This window comes from Chaetodon auriga, chromosome 15 (assembly GCF_051107435.1).
Source record: "Chaetodon auriga isolate fChaAug3 chromosome 15, fChaAug3.hap1, whole genome shotgun sequence".
Classification (NCBI taxonomy): Eukaryota; Metazoa; Chordata; class Actinopteri; order Chaetodontiformes; family Chaetodontidae; genus Chaetodon; species Chaetodon auriga.
Genome location: NC_135088.1, coordinates 23,843,245 through 23,869,656, shown reverse-complemented (window position 1 = coordinate 23,869,656; position 26,412 = coordinate 23,843,245). Strand labels below are relative to the sequence as shown.

At 39.3% G+C, this 26,412-nt stretch overlaps 2 protein-coding genes across 2 annotated transcripts in view; both read right to left on the bottom strand.

Moving 5' to 3' along the window:
• Window positions 1–5,747: 5,747 nt before the first annotated feature.
• vps26bl (vacuolar protein sorting 26 homolog B, like) lies at window positions 5,748–11,937 on the bottom strand. The gene is made up of 6 exons (XM_076750570.1): window positions 11,548–11,937; window positions 9,823–9,979; window positions 8,624–8,788; window positions 8,351–8,526; window positions 8,108–8,250; window positions 5,748–7,799 (listed from the first exon to the last, which is right to left on the bottom strand). Exons 1-6 carry the CDS (start codon window positions 11,768–11,770, stop codon window positions 7,662–7,664), a joined length of 1,002 nt encoding a protein of 333 aa, XP_076606685.1. The 5' UTR covers window positions 11,771–11,937; the 3' UTR covers window positions 5,748–7,661.
• A 5,329-nt stretch (window positions 11,938–17,266) lies between these two features.
• jam3b (junctional adhesion molecule 3b) overlaps window positions 17,267–26,412 on the bottom strand; it is a 34,873-nt gene continuing 25,727 nt past the window's right edge. The window contains exons 2-9 of the mRNA XM_076750915.1: window positions 24,909–24,977; window positions 24,700–24,813; window positions 24,444–24,596; window positions 23,672–23,874; window positions 22,109–22,208; window positions 21,782–21,911; window positions 21,609–21,663; window positions 17,267–20,978 (exon numbers count right to left, since the gene is read on the bottom strand). Coding sequence (XP_076607030.1) covers window positions 20,943–20,978; window positions 21,609–21,663; window positions 21,782–21,911; window positions 22,109–22,208; window positions 23,672–23,874; window positions 24,444–24,596; window positions 24,700–24,813; window positions 24,909–24,977 — 860 coding nt within the window. The 3' untranslated portion in view covers window positions 17,267–20,942. The remainder of the gene's footprint in view (window positions 20,979–21,608; window positions 21,664–21,781; window positions 21,912–22,108; window positions 22,209–23,671; window positions 23,875–24,443; window positions 24,597–24,699; window positions 24,814–24,908; window positions 24,978–26,412) is intronic.

Genomic DNA, 26,412 nt, shown 5'->3' with positions numbered 1-26,412 from the left:
TCCACAACAGGTAAGTGCATTATTACCCCCAACATCACCTCATCGGTGTCACTCGCACATCTCTTTTCTTCAGTGTCTATGTTTAGCCCCATATCCACAAGGATGTCCCGTTTTTAGACAGCACTACTAAACAAAAGCTGATCCTGGATCATAAAAGAAGAAATATTTGTTATCTGAAATTGAACAGAGGCTGTGTCACACTGAGAAAATGAGCTCAGGCATTCATGTAAATATACAACAGTAGGTCCTGAAATGATCATACTCCACATTTTACAATGTGCAGTGGCTTGAAGCAAGCCACTCATGTGAGATATTCCCAATTATCAATGATCTGAAAAAGTGCTGTACAGAAAGGTCCAAAACACATTTCAACTGTTACGCAGATCTGGTCATCTGCAACATGACATAATTGTTCATTTTTAGGTATGTCCTTGAAAGATAGACCCTAAGTTTGGGACCAATTACTGGCAGAATTGTACTTATGAGGTTGGCAGGCTGACAAGTAAACCTAGTTAACTGGTAAAATAGATCAAGTGGCCGGTGGAGGATACTAAAAATCCTGTATAGTTCCAGGAATGTAATAAAAGACAATGTAAGGAAGAGAGGAGGAAATTTCAACCTGGTCACCAAGTCTGACGTCCCTGCTTCTGCTCTGCTCAGACTTCTCAGTTAACTTTCCACCTTGAAGGCTTCAGTGACAGACCTCCTTAGTCTGAGGAAAAAAGTGAACAACCTTACTGTCAGCAAGAAGAAACGGCCACCAATAACAAATGACCTGCCAGTCTGTATGCTTGACTCTCATTTCTTCACTATCACAAGACGCTCCATCCACAAGACATCTTGAATCATGAAGGACCTCTGCTTGTTTGATTCACACATTTTGTACATGGTATACTCTCTTTGAGTTATCCCTCTGCACTGTGATTACACACTTAGGGACTTTCATGAACTGCGCAAACAAACACGTAAATTCTCAGAAACACAATTAATGCACTTTTTACAGTTTATACATAGATAAAGGTATGTCAGTCACATGTCATCATGGGTCACTTGTTTAATTTCAACAAGCTACATGATGTACTTAATTGTTCAAGGACTACATATCAATCAATTAAAATATGCAATAGTATGAAGTAAATAAAAACTGTATATTACCCACTGGTTTTAAAAAACCATATTCATTTGAATTTCACCTCTATCAACTTCAAGGCATGTTGCCATTATATTTGTTTTCACAGCAAAGATGAATTTAGACAGGTATAACTGCATGGACGTGTGTAATAACTGTCATGATCCATGTGAGGACAGACAGTTAAAAGCAGTTTCGTACTGAGAAGAGATTCTTCTTCAGCTTTTCTTAAAGCTGAATTGAATCTCTTTCAGCTTCCATCCAGACTTGGCAGTTGTTACTTCTGTCTGGTGAACATGGTTGAGCATTTTGATGATGTCCGCCTTCTCTTGTGCCACTATTCTCCTGTTGCACACAAAGAAAATCAGAGATGTGCCACTATATAATAGAAACTTCACTCTGCATTCATTCAGAACACTTTTTTCTTGAACAGCAAGGTTTTACATAGCAGACATTTTTTTCTAGATACTGAGAAAGCCCATTCATCATATAATAACACTGAATAATATAAATCCTGTGAAATCTATATTCAACTGCTAGAGTTTCACTTGATGAATGTCACTGGAAATACTTTTAGTTGTTTCCAACCTGCTTAAAGGTAGATTTGCCCCAGGAGTGACAAGTTTCTGCTTTATTTCTGAGACAACATAGCTTTGATTACACTCTTTGAAGGGCTGGCAACTTTAAATTACACGTTTACAGGTAATGATAATGATGGATTATCACTGTGTCCAAATGTCCCTCAGTACTCATAATCTGTTACATTTTTAAATAAAGCAGATTAAAAATGGCTTTATTAACAAAAATTATGTCATGACTTGCCCAGAAAATATAGTTCATAAAGAAGTCTGATCCAAACCTGCCCTCTAGTGGCAATATTTGTTCCACACAGTGAGAATTTCTGTGGATTAGACAATATATGACAATTTATGACAATGAGGCATTGACTGTGTACAATCAACAAACAAATAATTCCAACAAAATGAACAGAGATTGAAAATATGCAGCGAGCAAACATTAGCTCTTCATAAATGCATCTGAAAAAAGTAAGAGATTTTTTGGAAGAAAATAAATGTGCTAATCACAAAGAAAAGACTGAACAGTTGCAAATCAATGTTAAGCAATTAACACAGAGGAGATGTGCTTTTCAGTTACTTCCTTTTAATTCAAAGTAAAACAGGAATATAAAATGATTAAAATCAACATTTATAGACAGGAAGATAAAATATGACATGAACATTAACAGGAGAGGAGGAGAGTTGCATTTAGATTGTGCATTTACACTGTACATTTCATCATTTTCTTTCCTATTTTAATCACGGTTTACTCTGCAGAATGAACAGGGTTAGTTTAGCTGCTGTGTTTGTACCAGTACTGGCAAAAAATACAAAAACAGCCACGTAACAGAACAACTACAATAAAAACATGTACTGGCTGCAGTCCAAAGTTGCTTTGGGTTACTTGAATGGTACCGTTTTCCCCTCAATAGATTTCAGTGAAGTGCTATTGTTTCAATGGAGGTAACTGCCAAAACAAAGGATGCATAGTTAGGCAGGAAAACAATGTAGAACACATTCTGTACAATTTATGGACTGTAAGAAAATTATTAGGAAGCGAGGTGGGGTCAGAGAAGAGGGAGAGTTATATAGGGAATGATATTTTACTTTTCCATACCCAAGATTTATATTCTGTCGTGTGAAGTATATCAGTTAGTTAATTAGATCAGAAACATGTCTTTTGAGTGCACCATGGACCGTAAAGGTGTGTTTTGCAATATGCAGAGGGCAACAATCATTTCTCTGTATCATGTCTATATTTTCTATTAGCTAGTGGGTCCATGTCACCAGTTTTCAGAATTGTAGATGTGTATATTTATAGTTAGTTAGAACCCTTATCTCTCTAAAAGTGTGTTAAAGCACCCACAATATGTGAAAATGCTTCTGCCTGGCCGCTGAGACTTATGTCAATTTATGACTCTACAGGCAAATTTGTGTGTGGCTGCATCTTTCCATGAGTCCTGCATGCAATCATACCGCCTGTGTGCTGTCTGTATTTTGCACATCCCATCTTCTTCATTTCTAGTTTACATTTTCTAGTACTGTACATCTCACATTTTACATTTTTGATATATAATGTTAGATTTTTTTTATTGTAGATTATTAAAATATTTTTTAAAAAGTATTCCTGACTTCTGGAGTACTTTTATATTCTTTCTTTTGCTTCCACTACTGTATTTATTGTTATCCACCAAAATACCAAAGCTAATTCCTTGTGTGTGAAAACCTAATTCTAACTCTGTCTGAACACAAGCAAAGAGCCTGCCACCTTTTCACGAGCCAATGGTCAACTTCACTTTATCCTGCACTTAGAAAGAACAACAGAAATGTTAAATGTCCAGTATCATATAGAGCCTTTAACCTATATATATAACCTATAATATCATGCATGTTCAGCACATCCCAACCTATTCTCCCAGCAGGTAAAGTGAAAATATTGAGGCCCTTCAGTAGCCACAGAGCTTCAGTGACAGTGGTAATAACTGTTCATTTTGTTGCTCTTGGTTCAAAAATAGAGTAGCAGATGGAACATTTGGTTAACAGAATGCACTATTTGTTATGCTTACCACAAAACTGGCAATTACCAATCCCACTCCTTATGTGTAATCTAGGCTATGTAAAAATTATTGACCTGCTAACATACTGAGCTTGAAATCAGGGTTGAGTTTAGAAATTTGAAGGGAAGAGCATTGTAATTTTTTTCTAAGGGCGGGTCGAAAACAAACTTCAGGTCCATCGCCTTTCCCCACCCAAATAATTTTAACACAGTCCCTTAATACAAATTACATCTCAGTTTAAAAGGCAGTGATTTATTCAACCATCAATGACATGGATGGAAGAATCTCTAAAGAGGGAAAACTCTGTCAGCCCTTAAGTCAAGCTACATGAATCCAAATAAAAGCGTCTTCCTGGCTCAGATCAATCAATAGGTGTATCCTCTATTTTAGCAGTTACCTGAACAGCAGTTTGGTAAAAGTGGATACGTCGTTTTAGCACAACAGCAGCGTACGAAAAACTAATGCCAGGAAAAATACAAAACAGAAAAATGTCTAATACTTTAATATGATACACAGTGATAGATTGTGCCAAGTTGCACCGCACAAGCTTGTCAAGCAAATAGGTGCAGGCTTGGGCAATGTCAGGACAACAGGCTGAGTGCTGGGGTTCAGTTTCAGTGCTGCAGTGCTTTGTACTCACTAGTGTGCTCTTTTCAGGAGAGAGAAAATCTACTTTAGCAAAGGGAACAAAACAAAAAGAAGTAATGGCACAGGAACTCAATTATCTACTCTGGCTGACCAGAAGCAACAAAAACCTGATTATGCCTAGAAATACAGTGATTAACAAATTTATTAGACCACCTGTCATAAGAACGAGAAATCACAAATATTTTAGCTTTCAAAAACTTGTTTAAAACTAAAAATATTATTGTTATTTATTCGGCAAATAACAAACTGAAACAACTAATGGTCCTTTTTCACACTTAATAACCAAAAAACTTAATATTTAATATGGCCTCCTTTGGCCTTGATAACAGCTTGCATTCTTGCTGGCATTGTTTTTATGTACTTTTCAACAGTCTCTTTTGTTATTGAGTTCCAAATAGTTTCTAGCTGTTCCCACAGACTTATTTTAGATGAAACTCTTGTGCGATCAATCTTTGAATCTACTAAATCCCAAATTTGTTCAATAGGATTCAATTCCGGACTTTGACTTGGCCAGTCCAGTCCATCAGTTCCAGGACTCCAGATTCCTTTTTCTTGGTCAAATAGTCTCTGCACAGCATTGACGTATGCTTGGGGTCATTGTCTTGTTGGTATATGAACCCACGCCCAATCAGATTCAGTCCAGAAGGAATTCCATGATGCACTAAGATGTTGTGGTAGGCGGTCTTGTTCATGATACCATCGATTTTCACTAACTTGCCCACGCTGTTTCCACAGATGGAACCCCATACCATAATGGAATCTCCACCATGTTTCACTGTGGGTGCAATGCATCTGGCATCAAAATGTTCTCCAGCTTTTCTGCGGACATAAACACGACGATGCTGACCGAACAGAGTATGGAGTACCTTCTTCCAGTCATCAACAGTGTTTGTGCTCCCTGGCTCCCTGGTGTTTCTGGATGTTTGCAGGCCTCAATAATGGCTTCTTAGCAGCTATTCTTCCCTTTAAGCCTTGTTCCGTCAGTCGTCTGCTTATGGTCACTCTGGAGACTTTCTCAGACTCTGATCTAGAAGCATTCATCTCCGCCTGAAGATCGGCAGTGGTCTTCCTTCTGTCTCTAGTACTTAAAATCTTGAGGTGTCTGACATCTGCTTCAGTTAACTTTCATTTTCTGCCTCTATCTTGCCGCATTTTGTAAGTACCACTCTCAGCAATTGACTCCAAAGCATACTTGACCACACTGTGAGAACACTTTATATCTTTCCCTATTTGTCTCAGAGACCATCCAGCATCATCAAGTGCTTTAATGCGGACTCTTTCATTTTCAGTGAGCTCTCGATGTGTTACCATTTTGAACAGGAATGAGGAATTTCAAACTGAATTCACCTTTTTTTTCAAAATCAATTTTTTCTTTCAAATTTGAGCCGGCTCACTGGGCTTCCCTGAGAAGTAAGAAATTAATCAAGCATAACATTAAACCATTAAAACTAATTTTTCTGTTCAGGAATGCTATTAAATAACTATAATTTGACACATTAATCAAGAAATAATAATGTGCTTTACTATTTTTTCAGTTTTTTTGTAAATCAGTAAATTTGAAAATTCATGGATAACAATAATAATTATATTTTAGCATTAAAAATATCATTTCGGTTTAAGAGCTTCTACATATTGGTGTATTAACCATTACAGAAACAAAAAAAAAAAGATTTTGGTAATTACCAATGCTGTTAATTTAAGGCAGCTGTGGCATAAACCTTACTTTGGGTGGTGGTCTAATAAATTTGTTAAGCACTGTATATAGAGTTTGGGATTCTTCCATTTCTGAGAAGCCTTTCTTATACAATTCATTTTTTTTTCCACAATAACATTTTTGATACCACCTTTACAACAAACCCATTTTTTACCATCAGAAAGGTAACTGTGATGGATGATGGAAACTGATAAGCACAGCCTAAATAGGAAGAAAGGGCTTTGCAGTACGCTGTGGTTATTATTCTGTGGTACTGCACGGAAACATTTTGGCACAAAGCTAACTAACCAAACGGGCCAGACTCAGCAGCCTATTAAGAGGCAGGACTCACAAGCATCTATGCTGACTTTGTCGCTGAACACAGGTGTAATATTGTCTGTCTTAGATGTGAAGTAATGCCAGGGTATTGTCTCATTTTCACTCTACTCCTGAACCCTGCCACGAGTCCATTGAGTTAATTAACAGCACTGAGAGAAGAAAAAGCATGACATCATAGGGCAACTAAGAAAGCAGGGCTTCAGCTATCAGAGACTGGAACAATGATGGATGTAGGATGTAAAATTGCACAGCACTGACAAGTACAATTTGTTTTAGCAGCAGTGGCAACACCTGACACCAAGCCACAACCAAGCTGGTTAAAAATGGAATCCTCTTCAAAAATAAATACTCTAAAGTCATGTCTTTTTTTGATGTATGGAATGTATGAAAATATCTAAAGCTTTGTCTTATGCAAATATGTAAATGTTTTTCCTTTAATTTAGAGCATGTCTGAAATTTTATACTTGTGTTTATTACTTCAATCATTGCTTTTTAAAATTAAGAGACAAAATTTTTTTACTAATTTTCTTAGATGAAAACTTAATGAAAGGAAGGCATGGCAGCAAAATAATGAATGATACTGAATCAATTTCACATTCCTATTGTTGACACGTTTTTTAGAAACCTACTGTATGACTCTACACTGCATGTATACTGTATGTATCTACACAGCGCAATCTTCCAGCCAAGTAAGTAGTTTGAAGCAAAGGTCACGTCAGAAATACACCCGAGGTGGCTCTCTGCCACATACTGTACATTCATACACACACATGAATTCAAGATATTGGTCAAACAGTATTTGCAAATGATATTTAAGTGCATCTAACAGGTGAAGTTTGCCTCACTGAACTGTACAATAAAAGTTGCCCCCCAAAAAATTAAGTCACACACTTAAAAGTCAATTTTGTGCAGTTTCTTTGTGACAGAGAAATTTGTTGACACTGTCTGATCAGTCTAAATGTGGTAAACTCCACCCAGCTGGTACTTCAAGGTGACTAAAACAAACAAGCAAACACTTGCAACTACAGCCTGAGCTTGGTCTGACTGTTTGTTCCCTTCTCTCTCTCTCACTCACACACACACACACACACACACACACACACACACACTCACTCACTCACTCACTCACTCACTCACTCAATGCAAACAAATGACATTCACATTCAGAATTTACCAACAATTTCTGCACTGTGTTTGCTCAGACACTCACTGCAGGAGGGTGAGGTCAGTGCTGGGCTTTAGCTGAGGTCTTCTTCATTGCTGTAGGTCTGGGACTTCTCTGTGTTGGAGGAGCCTTCAAAGCGCTGGGAAGCGATGGCCGCTTGGTGAGACATGCTCTTCCTCACTATGTCACCTTTCCTCCACAGTGTGATCTCCTGCAAAAATACAACACAAGATTAATGACATGACAATGATGTCATCATGTAATGACGATGATGATAGGGAACTGTGCTAAGAGAGGGAGGGAAGGAGGAAGAGAGAGAGAAAGAGAGAGACAGACAGAAAAAGACAGGAGAGAGAGACAGAGGATGCAAGGTGGGACTGAACAAATCACTGCATAGAGCTCTACAATTAAGTACAAATGTACTCATTTTAAGGAGACAAAAATTGAAAATCTGTAATGTGGTGCTCAATGTTGATATCACCACAAATAAATGGACTTAGTACAGCATTGTATGTTTACCTGCTGTTTGAAATAGCGCCTTTCCTCCTCATCAATGAGGACCAGGTTGAGGTAATACCGCACCGAGAACTTCTTGTTAATGTCCCTCATGGTGGGTGTCATCTCATAGCCCGCTAGAAACAGCCTTATGGGGATGGACTCTCCTGCAGCACAAGTCAGAAGCAAATTTAGTGTGCGACAGACAGACAGTCACAATAGAAACACAGTTCATTCCCCACTGAGGACAGTAAAAAGCCTCATTACCTCTGACTGGTGCACCATCCATGATTTCATACTTTGCTATGGTGTCATTCTCATGGTAGACATTTGGCCCTGTGCCAGTAGTCTCTCGCTTGATGATGTCAATCTCCATATGTTTGATCTTAATCCTCACCAGCAGAAAGTAAATCTTGCCTACAATCACATCTTTTAGGTGATACCTGCAAGCAAATGATATGAAGGAAAAAGCTACAATTAACAGATACAATTCTGAATCGAGAGTTATTCTAGTGGATTATTGTGCAAAGAAAATCATACTTGGATTTATTGTACTCAAACTCTATGTGTAGACAATCCTCGATCCCCACTTCCATCTTGATGGAGGAGTTGAGCTCAGGGTAAGTGCTGAGTGTGTGAACCACAATGTCCAGCTCTTTGCTGATGTCACTCAGTCTTCGGCTTACTGTCGCCCTCAGAAAGTAGCTAGAAGAAAAGATCACATGGCTATGAAAGCAGACTACAACACTGTCAGACAGTGAGTGGCTCTGTTAGGCTGTACTGCTCAATACATAACTAAGAGAAGCTGTTAGATGGATGAAAAAGGTCAGACTAACTCGACATTTGTCAAGGTTTATCCCCTTACAGAGGCCATGTTAGGACTTGTCAGACTCAGCTCGTCAGGCTCTGCTCTGCATTGTCCGACTTGCCTTATTTTATCATTCTGAGCAGGACTTCACCAGGCTTAGTGTTGGCTGTGCAGTTACCAAACATGTTAGAGGAATACTTCAACATTTTGGGAAATGCACTTATTTCACTTTTTGGCCAGAAGTTACATTGACACTACCCTCATGTCTATGTGCTAAACATGAAGCTAAAGCCAGGAGACTGTTAGCTTAGTTTAGGTTAAGACATGAAACCGGGAGAAACAGCTAGCCTGGATCTGTTCAAAGTTTAAAAAAAAAACAAAAACAAAACAAAAAATACTATCTAATTTGCTTGATCCTTGGAAAAACCAGAGTGAGGGTTTATGGGTGGTGGCCATGAAATAGCTCTATATATAACCCCACAGACAAACAGAGAGGGTGTTGATTGTCTCCTTGACCTCTCAGCAAGAGAGCAAATAACCATATTTCCCAAAAAATCAAACTATTTCTTTAGCATGTTGATGTTAGCATTTTAGTATGTGAGATGCTAATTGTTCCACTACATTAAGGTGTGTAGAAATAGCATGATGACAAGTATTCAGTAATTACTCTTTGATGTATGCTGTATCAGTTAGATGGAACATGCCATCAGCTGACTGTAGTCAAACCAATCATTCAGGAAATGTATCTACAAAAGTTTGACTTAACTGAGATTCAGGCTGGTGAAAAAACCCTTTGCCTGCCAACGTGAATGTTGTATTGAACTATGAGGTGCAGTGCTATTAAATAAAAGTGTCTGTGAGAAATTCCTACCTATCAACATGGCAAAAAAATCATGCACACAACACAGAGAGCACACACAGTAGAACTTACCGTAGTTTAACGTTCTGACCGGTGTAAGACTCGTAGGGTTTCTCCACATGTGTGAACTCAAAATCAAACGTCTGTGACTGTGTGAGCTCCCCCGGCCGAGCCAAGTCTTTCACAAGAGACACAAACTCATGGTGGTTTCCTCTGTCATAGTACAGCTCTGGAAAACACGCACAAATGCATCAGACAGCTGCAGTGAAGCAGTTTTATAACAACATTAGAAAAAGTTTGGACAAAGCTTTTCATTCAATGCTGACAGCTGCAAACAGAAAAGATTTGATCTGATGACACAAGTAAACAGATCTATTCTGACTTTGGTTGAGTCAAATCTTCTTAAACTGTTTTACCTGGAGCAGCTAATGAACAAATGACTGAGCCATCACAGTTCATCCACTGCAGCTTGAAACAAACTGATGCGGACAGCCTTTGTGGACACCATATTAATTACTTCTGTTCCTTTTTAATGAGGCCACCTTTAAAGCTACCATTTTGCACTTCTAGCCATGATCAAAAGTACTTCTTCTTTTTTCTTTGGAGACAAATGGTGGTGAACAGGAAAGGGAGGGGTGAAAAATGCCAAGATGCATTTATGCTTTAAGGGCCTGAAAAGGATGAAGAGGAACTCCTTACTGTTGCTGCAAACTCAGCTTAAACTCGCCAGGCTGCATTTAATTCATTACAAAGGACATTAAAATAGAACAGTTTGTACCTTTAAAAGAATGCAAACAATCTATAGCTGGACTGAATGAGGGGTTATCCTTTTCCAGTCAAGCGGCCCTCCGGCTGCCTTTACACTGTATAACCTTTGTGCAATCAGCTGCAGATTTCAAATGACTTTTTACATCTGTTTTTTACACAGCTGCAACACAACCAAACGTTCAGCATGTAAAGCTGATCTTGTCCTTCAGCTGCAGCTGGTCAAGGTATAGCTCATTTCAAGTACTTAATAAACTATAGGGCAGTTTAATCTGTAACAATAAATTATATTTTATAAACTCATAATATGTTTTCTATGTAAAAATCTTAATTTGCAAAGTGACACGTAATGATGGCTGTCAGATCTATGTGGTGGAGTATAAAGTACTTTTCAAATATCAAGAAAATGTTAATACTTTAGCAAAATATAAGGGCCTAAAAATTGTACTTAAATCCAGTCATTCAGTAAATGTGCTGATTTAAACTGCCCCTGTGCTGAATTCAACGTCAGTTCTAGTTCATTCTTGTAGGCATGAGTCAGGGAAACGTCCTTTGGTCGCATCATCATTTGGACATGTTCATGATGAGTTTGCTAACAGCACAACAACAACTTCTATTTGCAACCTGCTACTAATTCGATCATGTGGAAAGTCAGCCCTGGATTTTGATCCGTAAACTACTTCTTTTTATGAAAGTCACAATTGTAATCTACAGAACAGCTCAACAGTTTCAAACACAGGGGTCAAAGGTCAATGAGGCAGCTAGCCAATGGCTGATGTGTCAGCTGATGTTAGCTTGCACCCGAATCTGTCACGAGACCAGACACTTCTAACTGCCACTTGTTACGACAGTCCAGTGTACAGTTGAAGTGGCTCACACGTTACTTATGACAATAAAGTGAATAAAGCCCAGAGTGTGAGTGTTTGGTGGTGGACTCGGCGCCTGTAGCTTAGCCCCCGAACATATCTTGTCTTAGTTTGGCCACTTATCTCAGCGGGCTCCGTGTGGAGCGCAGGCCTGCCAGCCGCTCACCTATCTGACCGATAAACTCGATCTTGATGCCGTTGTGCTCCAGCCTCTTTCCCGGGTACTTGAGAGTAACGTTGACTTTCCCCGACACCGTTTCCCCGTCGTAAAACAGAAAATATTTGTCCTTCCTGCCGTCTTCGCTTTTATGCTCAGCTTTCTTTCTCGTCTCGGCGTCATTCAGAACTATATCGATGTCCGCACTTTGACCAAAACCAAAGAAGCTCATCGCTGCTCGTCAGTCAGGCTCTGTCACTGGACCCTGCTGAGAAAGACGCCCCCTGTTCTAGAACACAGCACACACTAGTTTCTTCTCGTTGTGCTGCGAGATGTCCAGTGCAAACAGCTTCACAGATTATTGAACACTTCGAGTTACAACCAGCTGACTGCGCATGCGCCGACAGTCATGTGAAGGAAAGCTCTTTTTTCTTTTTTCTTTTTGAACTTTTGATGGGTGCTTCACTCTGAACGTCTAACTAACGCAGCCAAACAGTCGAATGTGACCATTTTAAATGCTGATGTATTTTCTCGTCTCAAATATGTCTGCACTTTTCTGACGCAGTATCAACAGGCGGAAGACACAAACAACGAGCTACAGTTCAATGAGGCTTTGCTGCCCGGAGTACAGCCTTTCAGGTACTCCTCATTATCCGCTCATGCAGCAATCATTTCCTGCAGTGACTCCCAGCACTTTGACATGTGCATCCTTAAAAGAAAACAATGTCTGCCAGTGACCCCCAAATCATACTTATGGCTGTAATATGTGTAAAACGTGAGCAGGCCATCCAAAGAGCAATTATTATTTCTCAGTCTTTCAGTTGCAGGTTTTTAGATGCCAGAAGATCATCTTCTCCACGGCAGTCAGGAACACAATGGATCTGAGTTTAGCAAAGTTCCTCAACTGGTTGAAACAAGAGCAAACAAGCCACTCTAAAGCTGATCCATAAATCAACTTTCACTAAATGTTTTCCTCGTACAAAACTCCTCTGCAGTGTAAAATCTCATCATCTGTGACTTGAAATCATAATATATCATTATTGCGTATATATTATCTTCACAATCATGAGTTCTATCTTGTATGAAGAGAAGAAGAGTAAAAGAGGACTCCATACAGCCACTGCTGCCACCATGGGCTCATCCCTGTCTTCCCAAGGTCCCTCACAGTGTCCTGTGTTCCCCACAACAGTTTTCTGAAGTGTTCCTGCAGCTCATGTATTAATATCCGTGATACAATCACACATTTCACAACCTCTAACAACCTCTATGTCACAGACCACTGTTTGTAAAAATGACTTAATGTCATAGAGATATGCAGAAGGATGGAGGGAGATAATTGTTTCAAATGTAGTTTGAAAAATTGTCAAAAGTTGTTCGACCCCTGTGGAAATGTCAGGGCCCATCTTTAGTCATATAGTTCTTTTCATCCTTCTCCTTTCATCCATTCTTTCTAAAGTAGCAAGTACCAAAGTCATCCTCAGGATTGAGCTGGGGCTCATGTCACATCAGCTAAATACATTCACGAAACTTCACATTACAGTAAGTGCCTCCAGATACTATTACAATTATTTTGACATTAACACCAGAGCCACTGTAGCAAACGTAACTCCTCATAAGTCTAAGATGTGTAAGAACAAAACTAATAAGGAATAAAATCCTTCTGCATTGAAGCAAAGGTTCAGCAATGGCTGCTAGATACTGTTCATTGATAGAACGTGGATATCTTAACATGTTTTTTGAATCTACCCTCTACTAAAATGATATTTGCATCCTGAACTCATTTCACAACTCCTGTTTTATCTTACCTCTGCTGCTTGTCTCCTGTCTTGAGTTCAGTTCTTATTTTCTATCATGTCAGCCATTGAATGACGAACGAACGAAACAAGTCCTGGACTTTATAGTTCTGTCCCTGAAGTCTGATATGCTGTTCTTGTTCTTGATTTTTTAAAATGTATTATATTGTTGTCAGTGAACCAGATCGGATCAGAATGGTCATTTCGTGATTTGTATTGAGCTGATGTTGTTAATGTGTATGACTTCACTACCAATTATCTTTTTAAATCTGTTTTCATCTCAATATACTGATGAGGATGATCAACACTTGACAGCATGTTGTGCTAGTTTGAAGCACCAGGGGTCAGGAGTGCACAGTATCAATGTGGCTATGCATACACAGTGAAACTCTTTTTGGTGTCTGGAATTGTCACAGTGACAATAAATGCATCTTTGTATCAGCATTTACATTCTAGTCAATTTATTATCTTATCCCCTTGCCTCCACTTTAGTTGAGGCTGTCACTCACCAATGGCTGAAAAGGACACTTCTGTGATGGCAGCTCTGCACCATTAGAGGGCAGAGTTTAACAGCAACAGGCCATGGATCAACTGAGTGCCCTCCTTAGGTCAACTTCAGTTAAGAAGATTTTTACATTCCTGACATGGTGCGCTATTATTCAGTATTTTATCATTTTCTTGCCAAAATAAATCCTCCCCTGCATTATAAGGATGGCATGTTTTTCTGTTGTTGTTGTTCTTTTACCCCTGATTTTATTGGAAAAGCTTCTGAAACTTTAAACAGGGCTCAGCTGACATCCAATGCAGCATTGGCACACTGTCTGGTCAATATCACATTTTCAATAAAAAGCCAATATCATCCAAATGTGCCAGTCAGCTGTTAGTCAAAGACATCACCACTGACCCACATGTTCCACATACTTCTTTCACACGACTGGCACATCAACAGCAACAGTGATATGAAATTCTATCTGCAGACAACATTACAGTGATCCTCCTTTTGCGAATAGTTTTCTGATCAAACTTGACAACAGTTAAATGACTCCCCTAGAGCCTTTATGTTGCATGAACTGAGACATAACAAGCTTCTTTGTTAACAATGACTCACTTTGAAGACAGTAAAATAAAATCTTAAATCATCCCTAAACAGCCTGCTGGGACGCCTGTGTCATATGGTGAAATTCTACAAGTCCTTCTCACATTAGGACAAATGACTTCAAACTTTTAACGAGCAGAGCCCTTCTAGCTGTCCTGAAATGGCTGAAACCAATTATTTATGTGCGGTTGAGAGCAGTAGGTGCAGCTGGAGCTCTGCTCTGATACAGACATCTTGTCAATGTGTCAGTTCATCACATCATGCTGTGATATTTTCTAAATAGGCTATATCCTTCTGTCAAGTAGGATTTTCTGCCGTCTGTTTTTCTGTGCTGTCTCTGCCCACACTTCTGTTTGCAGCTCTCTGCTCTGGTTGTATGTGTTCACTGCAGCCAAAAACAAACAGAAAAACTGGAACCTTATCAATAATGTCTGTTGATAAACTGATAAACCAGTTGTTGTAGTGTTGCAGAGCTTCCCCACCACTCAAAATGACATCCTGCTGCTTCTTAAAAAGATCACACTGCATCAAAATGAAAGGATTTAGTCATGTGATGTAATATGAAGTCAGTGAAGAGGCACGTTGTCCTTGTTTCTACAACATTTGGAGTTGGACACAATTTTGGTGTCAGAATTGATCAAACCTTACCAGTCAAATGTAACTGAGGAAGTGGTGACAGTTTGAGAACTAACTCTAATGTCTCAGTGATCTGCAACTTATTTATTTGATTTCATTCAGCATTATGATAAAGTACATTTATAGCATTGACATATTTTTCTTTGAAAGCTAAATGTCTGGTTTGAATTTACCTGCTTTGTAAATTTCCTGAAGGTCATTTCAGGTAATGCAGTCTCAAAAATGTAATTTTAACTGTTTTAGGGTTCACAAATTTAGAAGAACATTGAACTGCAACATCCCTGCTTTAGTGTCCCAAATATCTCTCTGTACTCATTTCCTATAATCTCTAACAAAGGCATTAAGCCATAAAGCATAAGGAAATGCATGAATAAGAAAATTCAAGTGTCCAGTGTTAAAAAGAGAACTATATTCATGTTTCTCAAATTCAGTTGGTGAAATTGTGGTGTAAAATTCAGGTCAAGTCAAAAATCAAGTTGCTCAAACTGAACTGGTTTGAATTCAAAAGTAACTTGAACAAGACCAATCAACCGACCAATCAGGCCTCTGTCCGAGCAGGTTCTGTCAGTCTACATCTAGTCTGACTACAATACAAAAGGATCAAGTGTTCTTAGTCAGGCACATATTGAAGTGTGAATCTGTCATCTTAAATTGAGGCATCTGAATTTCACCAATCCAATCCAACAGTGTTTAACATGAATGGAATTCATAGAAATATGAAAATATGAAAGATAGTACAGTAATAGTCTTTTTTTTTAATATTTGACACTCGTCAGCACCTTAACCCACAGATCACCAGAAAACCCTCATGTCCACTGCCTTCAGATGCTCCTCTGGCTCTGATTGGTTGTTTTGTGTCGGGTGCAGTGGATTCTTGCAAATCACAGTAGGAGCATGTAGTCTTTTTTTTTTTTTTTCTTTTTTTTTTTTTTCCACAGATTACATGTTTTATGTACTGCTTCTCTGGGCATAGGGACAATTTTAGCATGACAAAAAATTACTCTTATACAAGTTACTTACTGCAACTTTAAAGCACATTTATCCAGAAAGATGGCTTTCAAAATGAAACATTTCCATGATATTATTTCAGTAGAGTTTAAATTTCAACATTTCAGCACTGTATGGATTTATCTTGTAAACAAAAATTCTGGTTGCGTTCATGTTTCTTAACAAAACACTTTTTAGTGTATTCTTGCAGCCTAACAAACATGATGAAGAAAATGTTGGCTACTTCCTAAACATTTGCAATGCTGATTTAATAAAAATAAAGTGCATTGTTTGCATTGTTTATGTCCACGTTTGCTGGTGTGCAATCTTTTTCTTTGCTGCCTTTGCTTGGTACATTCCTGCTCTTTGCATGTTACTGCCACCAACTGTTCATGAGTAGAAGAGTGCATAACCCTCATCAAAATGTCTTTGTGCACACAACACAAAGCAGGAATCAGTGTTTTGTTTGGAGAAAACCACTTAAAATACATGAGTGTTGAAATTATGGTATAAAAGCACAGAGGAATTTTTCATTACAGATGAACTCTATTGTATGGCAGTAAGAAGATGCAGTGTGATAATAAATTAAGTGCAGCACATACCAGCACAACCAACCACAGATCTGACTGTGTCTCAGATCAGAGGAGGATGTGCAGCTGCAGTGAGTCAGCCTCAAAACCTTGTGTTCTGTTCAGCAACTAAAAAATGTTCAAAATGTTTCAAAATGAGATGATTCATCAGTCAGACAGGTGTTTTTTCCTCCCATGTCGAACCAAATAGGTGACCCAAGGTTTAATAGCTTTTTCTGTGAATTAACTAAAAGTGTCCATTGGCTCTGCCACAAACTACAATAAATTATCCCTGCTGAGCTCATTGATTATAACGCTCTTTATTCAGGAAGTTGCTGCCAGTTGGCACAGTAACCAGAGAGGAACAAGAAAGCTGTTTTCAGTGTTGAAAGTGGAAATGGCTTAACTCCCACTAATAGATTATGGCTTTGGATCAACAAAGATGCTGTCAGTGGGATATTTGATGAACTTTCATACTGAACAGGATTTCTGTGAACAGCAGGAAACTCTGGAGTCGTTGAGGAGGATTGGGAGTAACAAGAAATTCTGAAATGTCAACACTGACAGTGCAGACCCAGAATCCTCACTTCTCTCTCTCTCTCTCATACACACACAGGAGAAGAAAAAGCAAACACAAATGTCTCCAGTAATATTAGTTAGTTTTATTAATCACAAATAGAGTGGTTCAAAACTGAGCAAAAACAGCCCCAGCAGGCCCCTCATGGACATTCTACTGTATTTGAGTTTGGTTCAGAAAATGAGCAGTGCTCAGTTGAACAGTGTGACAGTGCTGGATCAGTGGAGTGCTGCTGTCCTTGAGGTGAAAAAGAATGGTGAGTTAGTTTGGCTTAACTTACCCCCCAATACAGATGCCACACTGGACAGTATCTCTTACTGTGGTGTGATTGTATGTATGTATGTGTGTGTGTGTGTGTGTGTGTGTGTGTGTGTGTGTGTGTGTCACCACTGCCTAACAACATCCAGCCAGATTACAGACAAACTGGTTCAGGACTGCCTGTGGGCGACATGGTACGGAGCTGCTGTACATGATTTCCATTTGCTGTTTGCGGCTGACACTTTGCATGAACTCTGCTTTATAAAACACTGAATAATTAGAGCTCCATCACAGCTGCACAACACTTCATTTCTGACAGCAGTGGTGGTTTTCAAAATCAAACTCCCCTGTCTGTTGGTGCTATAAAGGAAAACACATCAGTCAGCCAGGACAACACAGGACAATCTTGTTAAACATGTTATAAACCACAGCTCATATACAAATGTCCCTGCTTTGGGTATGCATCTTTTTCTTTTGCCTAATAGTGCTATGTGTCTTTACCAAAAATAATACCCACTATATTTAGGCACTAATATATTTCTATTTCTACTTCAACATGTCTACACCTTCAAATCTATGAAAAAAGCTATTTACAAATTTGCAGATAAGTTATGTAAAGAAGGGAAGTGGAAATTTGCGGTGATATCATTCCTCTCAAACGCCGTGCTTGTGGTTAAATGAATGCAAAACATGAAGCCTCCGACAGTATCGCAGAAATGTACAAATGGGAAAGAGCATGGCTGCAGAGAAACTGGACTAATTTAAAGGCAGAAGGCACTTAAGAGGAATGAAATTTGTACAAATGAAGAGGGGAAATGTATGTATCTGTGTGCTGCGTCACTTGTATCTCACCATATAATGTATCTCGAACTGGAGTCATTTGCAAACTTAATTGAGTTAATAGTACACTCAGAAACGCTTTCTCTTGGTTCCTTAATGCAACAGGTTAACTTGGAAAAGACTGAGCAGTGTTGACAACTTCCTATGTGCAAATGTTGGGCAGATCTTCTCTACCATGACTGATAGTCAGTGAACATTTTACCACACTTGCTGAGTAAAATGTATCCATAGCAGCTGAACAAGAGATTTGTATGAGCAGCATGGAAGATACATGAATACTATATGTATCTTGTGTTTGCATGATTGCTTTATGTGGCTGGAGCTCAAAAAGATGACGAGAAGTAGCCAAAAATAATGGAACATCCAACAAGTTGCTGTTTGTTCTGAATACCTTTTTAAAACTGACTCAAGGGTCATCACTGAATTTGCTGCTCATAAGAAGCTCTTGTTCATTGTTAGGAATGATACAGCCCCGATTCCAAAAAAGTGTGGATGTTGTGTAAAACACATACTAAACAGAATGTGATCATTTGCTATCCTTTTTGGCATATACTCCACTGAAAACAGGACAAAGACATTATATGAAATGCTTGACCTAAAAACGTCATTGATTTTTATCAATATATGCTTATTCTGAATTTGATGCAGCAACACATTTCAAACAAGTTGGGACAGGAGCAACAAAAGACTGGTAGTGTCATAGAATGCTCCAAAAACACCTGTTTGGAACATTCCAAAGGTAAACAGTTTCAGTGGTAGCAGGTGATTATCATGGTTGGGTATGAAAGGAGCATCCTTGAAAGGCTCAGTCATTCACAAGCAAGGATGGAGAGAGGTTCACTTCTTTGTGATCACATGATTGTATAAAGGAAATTACTACATGAGCTCAGGAACACTTTGTATAACTGCTGTTGTTGCAAATGATTGTATTCTGTTTTTATCTTAAAATGTACTTTTTTGGAATTGGCAATGTAGGATAAAATGTCACCTTTTCTCAGTCTTACAAATGGAAAGAGTTTCATATTGCCTCAAATAATTTTTCTTTACATTGTTCACCACTTTACATAATCTTGAGAGAAAGAAAAAAAGAACAAATATCTATATACAATCAGTACAACTGTTAACCCTCCAGACCCCAGCTGTATGTTACTGGAACACTGCAGTGCCGGGTCAGCTCTGTGTGCCTTCAGCTTTGCTGAGAGGAATGAGTACAATATGAGCTTCAGTCAAACCTAAAATGATTTTTCTTTCCAACTAAAACATTATTTAGTCACATCTAAAAGTTAGAAATGTTAGATGAGCTCTACTCTCTAATGAGCACAAGTATTAGCAAAAATAGGTTGTAAACAGACTAGACGTGAACAAATACCAGCCAGGATCCATGTCAAAGACCATGTAGTGTCATTAAGAGGGTCTACCTGACTGGATCAGTCTGTGTGTACTGTGGAGTTGGGACATTATCACTGACATTGTTGGTGCCTTTAGTAACAGTATCTTAAAAACAGGTGACTCGGTAGCTCAAATAACAATGTCCTGATAATACCTTGTTCTCTGTATCAGGTCACTTGTTTCTATTCGCAATTCAAATAAAGGCTTTCACACAGTAAAATGTCAAAGTACCACAGTATTACAACTGTTCATGCAGATTTTCCTCTAGATTTGTTTGGGTCTGGAAAGTTAACTTACAAACCCTGCATTATTATTACTAACATCATTATAGTGTAATACTGAACATGTGTATGACAACAAACCTCTATCCTGGACAGTAAATTAAATATATACAAGATCAACAGCAAGCATAGAAGGACACTTAAAATCAAGAAAATGCAGCACTGATTGTGTACAGTGTTTCACAGCATTTGACTGGCACTCTTCAAAGCCTCTGACAAAGACTATCTACAGACATCAACATGGAAGTCTCTCACAACAGAAACTGGGCATTTCCAGAGGAGAAATTAAATATGTAAGACCACAACTTGATATGCTAATACAAGCCATTTTTCATTTGTCTTTCTACCTTCCGACTGCAAAGGTGTAAATGCTTCCAGCTTGATGCAAAGTGGTTAAAGTGTTACACATTTTTATCCACAACCAAATAAAAAAAAAAAAACACGTTAGTATTTTACAAATATTTAAAAAAGTAAACCTTTATCTATAGGCATTTTAAAATATATTCCATCAAAAATAGTCTGACAAATTTCAACAGTAGAAAAGAAATGGTATACAAATGACAAAGTTTTGAAGCTACACGTTTATAGTAGAAAGGTGTCATGATAGACTGACTTTGGAGGAACTCCTCCTTTTCTACCTGCAGAACAAAGAAATGTTTAAATTTCTCAACCTCCACCAGTATTTGAAAACATGCAATAACTGTAAAGTAAGGACTCCATAATTTAGCAAAATAATTCAGTTGGTGGTGATAAAAGTAGACAAATGAATCTCAGTCGCGACATGTGTAATAGTTTAACATACTATATTGTTGTCCTGTGGAATCTTGTCACCTTTGGCAAACTTGAGTAGTTGGATTTCAGTCATGCTGAGAGCTCAGAGCATGAACTGTGGCAGCTCCGTGGTCAGACAGCTTGGAGTGCAGTCCCACATGTCATGTCATTCACTCAGCACAATGCCGCTCATCATCCTCACCCTTTTCAGATCACAAATGATGACTTGTGTCGGAAATCCCCCTGCATTGAACACACAACCAAACAGGAGAAGTAGGTAAGCAAGAAGCAATACAGATATTTTTGCTCCATTTTCCTCCTTCCTGCACTATGTTAGTGCTGAGAGATTTTACTTAGTTTCTCTAACAGTTCAAATCTGCCTTAGTTGAGAGATTGATGGTCTAGAAAACTGGAATTAGTGTAACTTTAATACACAGTCTACACACCAAAGTCACTAATGAGCCATATTCAGATTCGGAAACATCTGTGTAGATTTACCACTAAAACTTTGTACACCCACAAAGATAGAAAGACGCCTACATATTCTTCTCGTCAGACTGATAAAGCTGTGTGTCTTTATGCGAGCCTCAGTTCCACTCCCCAAGTAGATGCCCTTAATCAACTGTCTGCATAACATTACTTCTGCCCGCTACTACTCAAGTGCAATTATACCAATCAGTAAAATCTTCCAACGCTGTGGTTATTTATGTAGCAGACATTGATTCATCAAATGTACTTTATTGTTAGACATCAAACAGGATGATTGATACGCTGATTGGACTCCTCACTAGTTTTGAAATGGATAGTGTTCTATTTTAATAGCATCATCCGCAAATTATATAGGCATCTAGGTTTAAACTGCTGTTTACAAACCTCATCCTCTGTCCTGACGTAGTCCACTCCATCTCCTTTAGCTGGAACCTTGTAGCTAAAAGACACAAAGCACATCATGGTTTCATGATGACAGGTTGAAGCAGTGCTGGTTTGAGAGGAATACATGCATTGGTTGATCATTTATTAAGCATGACAATGTCTTGATGTCTTACTTGTTCCCTGTCTGTTTTTGGCTAGAGAAGAAGCCTCGCTTATATGCACAGCAGATGCCCACTGTTATACATAAGAGCACGATGACCACCACCAGCACTCCCAGTACAATCCCAACAACATCAATATCATCTGTGGAGATTGAGTAAAAAGGCAGAAATTAAACACTGACATTTGGTTAGCCTTAAAAGACAGGATGACACACTGGAGGACAGTCTTCAATATCTTTTTAAATGACACAACATCAACATCAAGTGTCTATCTACCCTGATGAGGGATTTTATCCCCACATAGGTCAAACAGTAGATTTGTATCTGTGACACACTTACAGACTTCCATCTGCTGGGGTGGACACTCAGAGTATCCTGCATCATTCTTCGCTCGGCAAAAGTACTCGCCTGCATCTTCTTTTCTGACTGCGATGAACTTCTGCATCGGAGTGATCACAATCAGAAATCTGATTAATGCAAAGTCCTAATCTGACGCTCAAACTGTCAATGTTTGTTTAGTCAACACTTGTTTATAGAAGGTTTTAGAAATGGGATAAAGTCAACATGAAGTCAGAGGCACGACATAGTAGGTGCAGTCAGCATGGAGGGAGTTAACAGTTGTGACAGTTACTTTACTGTGAGTAGAGGAGGAGTGACATTCATACCACATTTGCAGTCTTTCTGATAACTGACAAATGGTCATTACCATGTCAAGGGATGTTAAATATGAAAATTCAACCAAATTGCACTTACTGTGCTGTTTCTGATAAAAGTGTGAAGAAATAAAGCAGCTCACTGGTCAGAGGTGTTCTGTGCTGATATCAGATTAAATCCTCTGGGATCCAGGAAGGACGAGAGCTACATTACATTTGCCTTTTCAGAAATACATGAAACTGTGGGCAGTCTGCTGCTCTGTGTATTCTCACTCACTGCACTCACTATTATTATCAGACATATTCTGAAAATAATAGGAAGGACACTGTAGACATATGGAGAACATTAAGTCTCAATTAGGGTTTAAAACAAGATCTCTACAATATTCAAAAGAATGAATGTATTACTGTTATTTTCTTTTTGGTAACACATTTGTTGTGTATGTTTTTGTATGTTTCTGCCCCCCCCCATTTTTATGTATATATACAATTATGTATGTCAAAGTTCAGCTTCATAAGGTTTTTATGTTGAAGAAAAAATACACACACATATTGTGAAACTGCAGAAGTAATCGAATACTGCACATTTGGGGTGTCTTGCAATAAACTAACATCCAAAAAATAATAACAAAAAAATGTTGATTATGGAGAAAACATGATGAACAAGCAACTCCAATAAGTTTCCAAATATGATGAAGCTGAAACTTGCTAGTCAGATCATGTAATCCTATCTAATACAAAATAGGAATAAATTCCACTCTCTACATCTGCTGATGGGCATGACTTCCTAAAATGGGAGTACGGTAGCAGAGGGGAGTGATAACCGTGTTTCTGTGAACTGCCTAAAAATAACAGTCAAAACGAGATAAGTACCAAGCAAACTAAGTAATTAGTTTACAGGTATGACTGCAAACTTCAACCATTTGTTTAAGCTTGTAACACTTGCCCTAGAGTTTCACATACTGCAGTATGCTTTGGTGTGTCACATCTTAGAGGCCAGCATGAAGGTTGACAGCAGAGTGTTCGAGGCGAGCTGCTGAGCACATCGAGCTGTGCTGGAAAGCAAGCGAGAATTGAGGAATGTGCAAACGAGGACAGCAGATTCCCCTCGTGGCTCAAGCCCTCTCGCACCATCAACTGTCTCCCCAAAATATCTGCCCCCACCCCTGGGCGTCAGGCCACCATCCCCACTGCCCCGCCCTTGCCGCTCATGCGTGTCTTGTGCAAACACATGCGCACAAATACTAACCAGAGTTCCTGTTTCTGTGCTGAGTGTGTATGAGGAGTTGAAGAACTTGAGGCTGGTCTTTGGGTCGTCGGGAATCTCCTCTCTGTTCTTGAACCACTGGTACTGAGACTTGGGGAAGCCCTCCTCCTCCAGGCAGCTCAGCTCAGCTGACTTCCCAAAAGGCACTGATTTTGGTACACTGCATTTTGGCACCACCGGCTTTACTGTGGTGACATAGAACATATGATCACAGTGTCCATGGGGAGCTTTACACCTCAGATGAGTTTTTATCTTCTGTAAGCATCACAGTGATAACCAAAACATTCTTTCATGATGCTGCAGGGTTTATGATTGACTTTGATGCTCTAAAAACACAATGTCACCCTGGTTCACTGGACTGACACAAGGGGTACATGAGTTTTGGCCCGTGCCAAAAAACGCCACCAAAACACGCAGTGCTTGCTTTCTTTAGCACTGCAATTCAGAGCAGATGCAGTTTCAGAGTTTCCTCTTATAGCCCAGAACACGCCTTTGCAGCTGGGCAGGTCTGGTCATAACACATCCTCGTATGTATGCCAAAGGGTTGGTGCGACCTACAACACGGTTTCATCTTACAGCATCGAAAGTGTGAATCACGGAGCAAGGTCTCTCTTTGAGGCACAATAACGGCTTGAAACTTTATCATATTTTCTTATCTTTGACTCTATGTGCAATACAGGCCTAACACACATAGAGATTAATCATTGCAGGTGAGGTAGAGGTAATCATTGCAGATGCAGGTAAGTCACAGTACCTCTTACAACGAGGTCAATCACAATCTCATCAAATGACTTCTGGTCATCAGCGGCGGTGACCTCGCAACGATATTTGGCTGTGTCCGATCTTGTGGCATTGGTTATTAGTAATGTGGCAGGTTCTCTGATCACCGCTCTGTTCTCCAGGTCACCTGTTGGAAGACAAACATGTCCAATGATCTCAGTAATAACTATATCAACACTAGACAACACAGGAGACAGGCATTAGACTTGCTTGTGCATTTAAAACATTACCTGAGATCTTCTTGTCAAAGTACACATAACTTGGTCCCTCATTTGTTATCTTCTTCCATTCAATTCTGGGATTGGTTGTAGAAATGGACTCAATCAAACATGACAACTCAACTTCTGCAGGGTAGAGAAAAAGGAAGTGATATGACTGATGTGAAAAAGACAAGCTGTTTATGCACTTTCTGTGGTGGTATTTGTTCATTTGCTCTTACTGTCAAACTCATCGGTCCAAGGTGAGTCATTACTTGTTCTCAGGACCACAGCTAATGCGCTGAAATAGCCTGCAAAACATGAGAGAAGAAGCAATGCAACATGAGACTCTTCAGAGCATGAATTTTCATGATACAGTGATGATCTCATGCTACATGCACAATACCAGCTGACATCCACTGATGTGCGATGCTTATTTTAACGCTCTCCTTGGGGATGTTTGTAACATGTTCACTCAACTTCAATTTCACAAACACGGTTAGAGTGACGATAAATGTGACTTCCACATCAGTCGTATGGTCTTAACATCCTGGTGCTCTTTGGTCATGTTCTGTGACTGTCCTTCTTCCATTTTTAGTTGTGTTGATCAAACCATTGTGTGTGTCTGTGATGAGGGTGGGGGTGCTGTTTCTATGCACAGTGGATAATTGCGCAGGGAGGCATGTGCCCTTTTCAGGGCAAGCTCACCATGCCAGTAGTTCAACTGCCTGCCGAACCCTTCTCTCTCTCTCTCTTCTCTCTCTCTCTCTCTGAGCCTGATGCTGTTGCCCATGTGGGACTAATGGTGCAAAAGCACCCTGCAAAGATCTGTGTTGGTATGTGGTGGAGGGTTAGGGCCTTGAGAGGGGGCACTGCTGAGTCATCCTGACAGCCTATGGTCCACAAACAGATCCATACAAAGTCACTTCCACATGAATGTTAACTGTGGAACACGTTTATGAACACTTCCAGAGATGAAAAAATGATGGTCTGGCTCTCGCACGGTCACTTGCGCAGATTGTACTGTCACTGGGAATCTATGGAATGCCCAATATTCCATTTGTGCAACCTCTCTTGCTGCTAACCCCTGGCTGAATCTTAAAAAGAGGCTGCCTTCACATTTATTACATCTGGCTTAGAGAGGACAGGCCACTCAAGTCATGATACATCTCAGTGATTGTATATTGTATAGAAATGGTTTCTATCATCAAGGTAAGCTGCATTATGTAGAAGTGTAACAGAACTGTTTTGTAAGATATCTTCAGTGGTTGTCCAGCTTTGGAACATGTTCTTGTAGACTCAATTCCAGAATCAGAAGGTGATAGGTAATTAGGTTCATGAGATTCACAGATGAATTTCTGAAAAGGCCGACTGGGTACAGGCCCGGGGCCCCTGGACCTGAACCCCTTTATGAAGTGACTGTTAACATTTATTGTTGGTAAGTCAATCCAAGGAGACAAAAATGACCACAAAGAAAAGCAATATGACTACAGAGATGAAACATAAAGGAGCACTGAATGTAGCCTGAACACTGCATAGAGCATGTCGGTACTAATGCCAGTAATTAGTGGTAGCCTGTCATTCAAAAAACTGCTCAAACAGGGATAAACTGACCTCCACCAACTGGACAGACAGCAGTGTCTAGGGTCACCTGCTAGAGCAGACAGGGTAAGCTGATTAGCCCATGGCCTTTCTGGAGATCATGACAAGACGACAGCTTGTTTTTAGCCACTGCTGACGATAAGA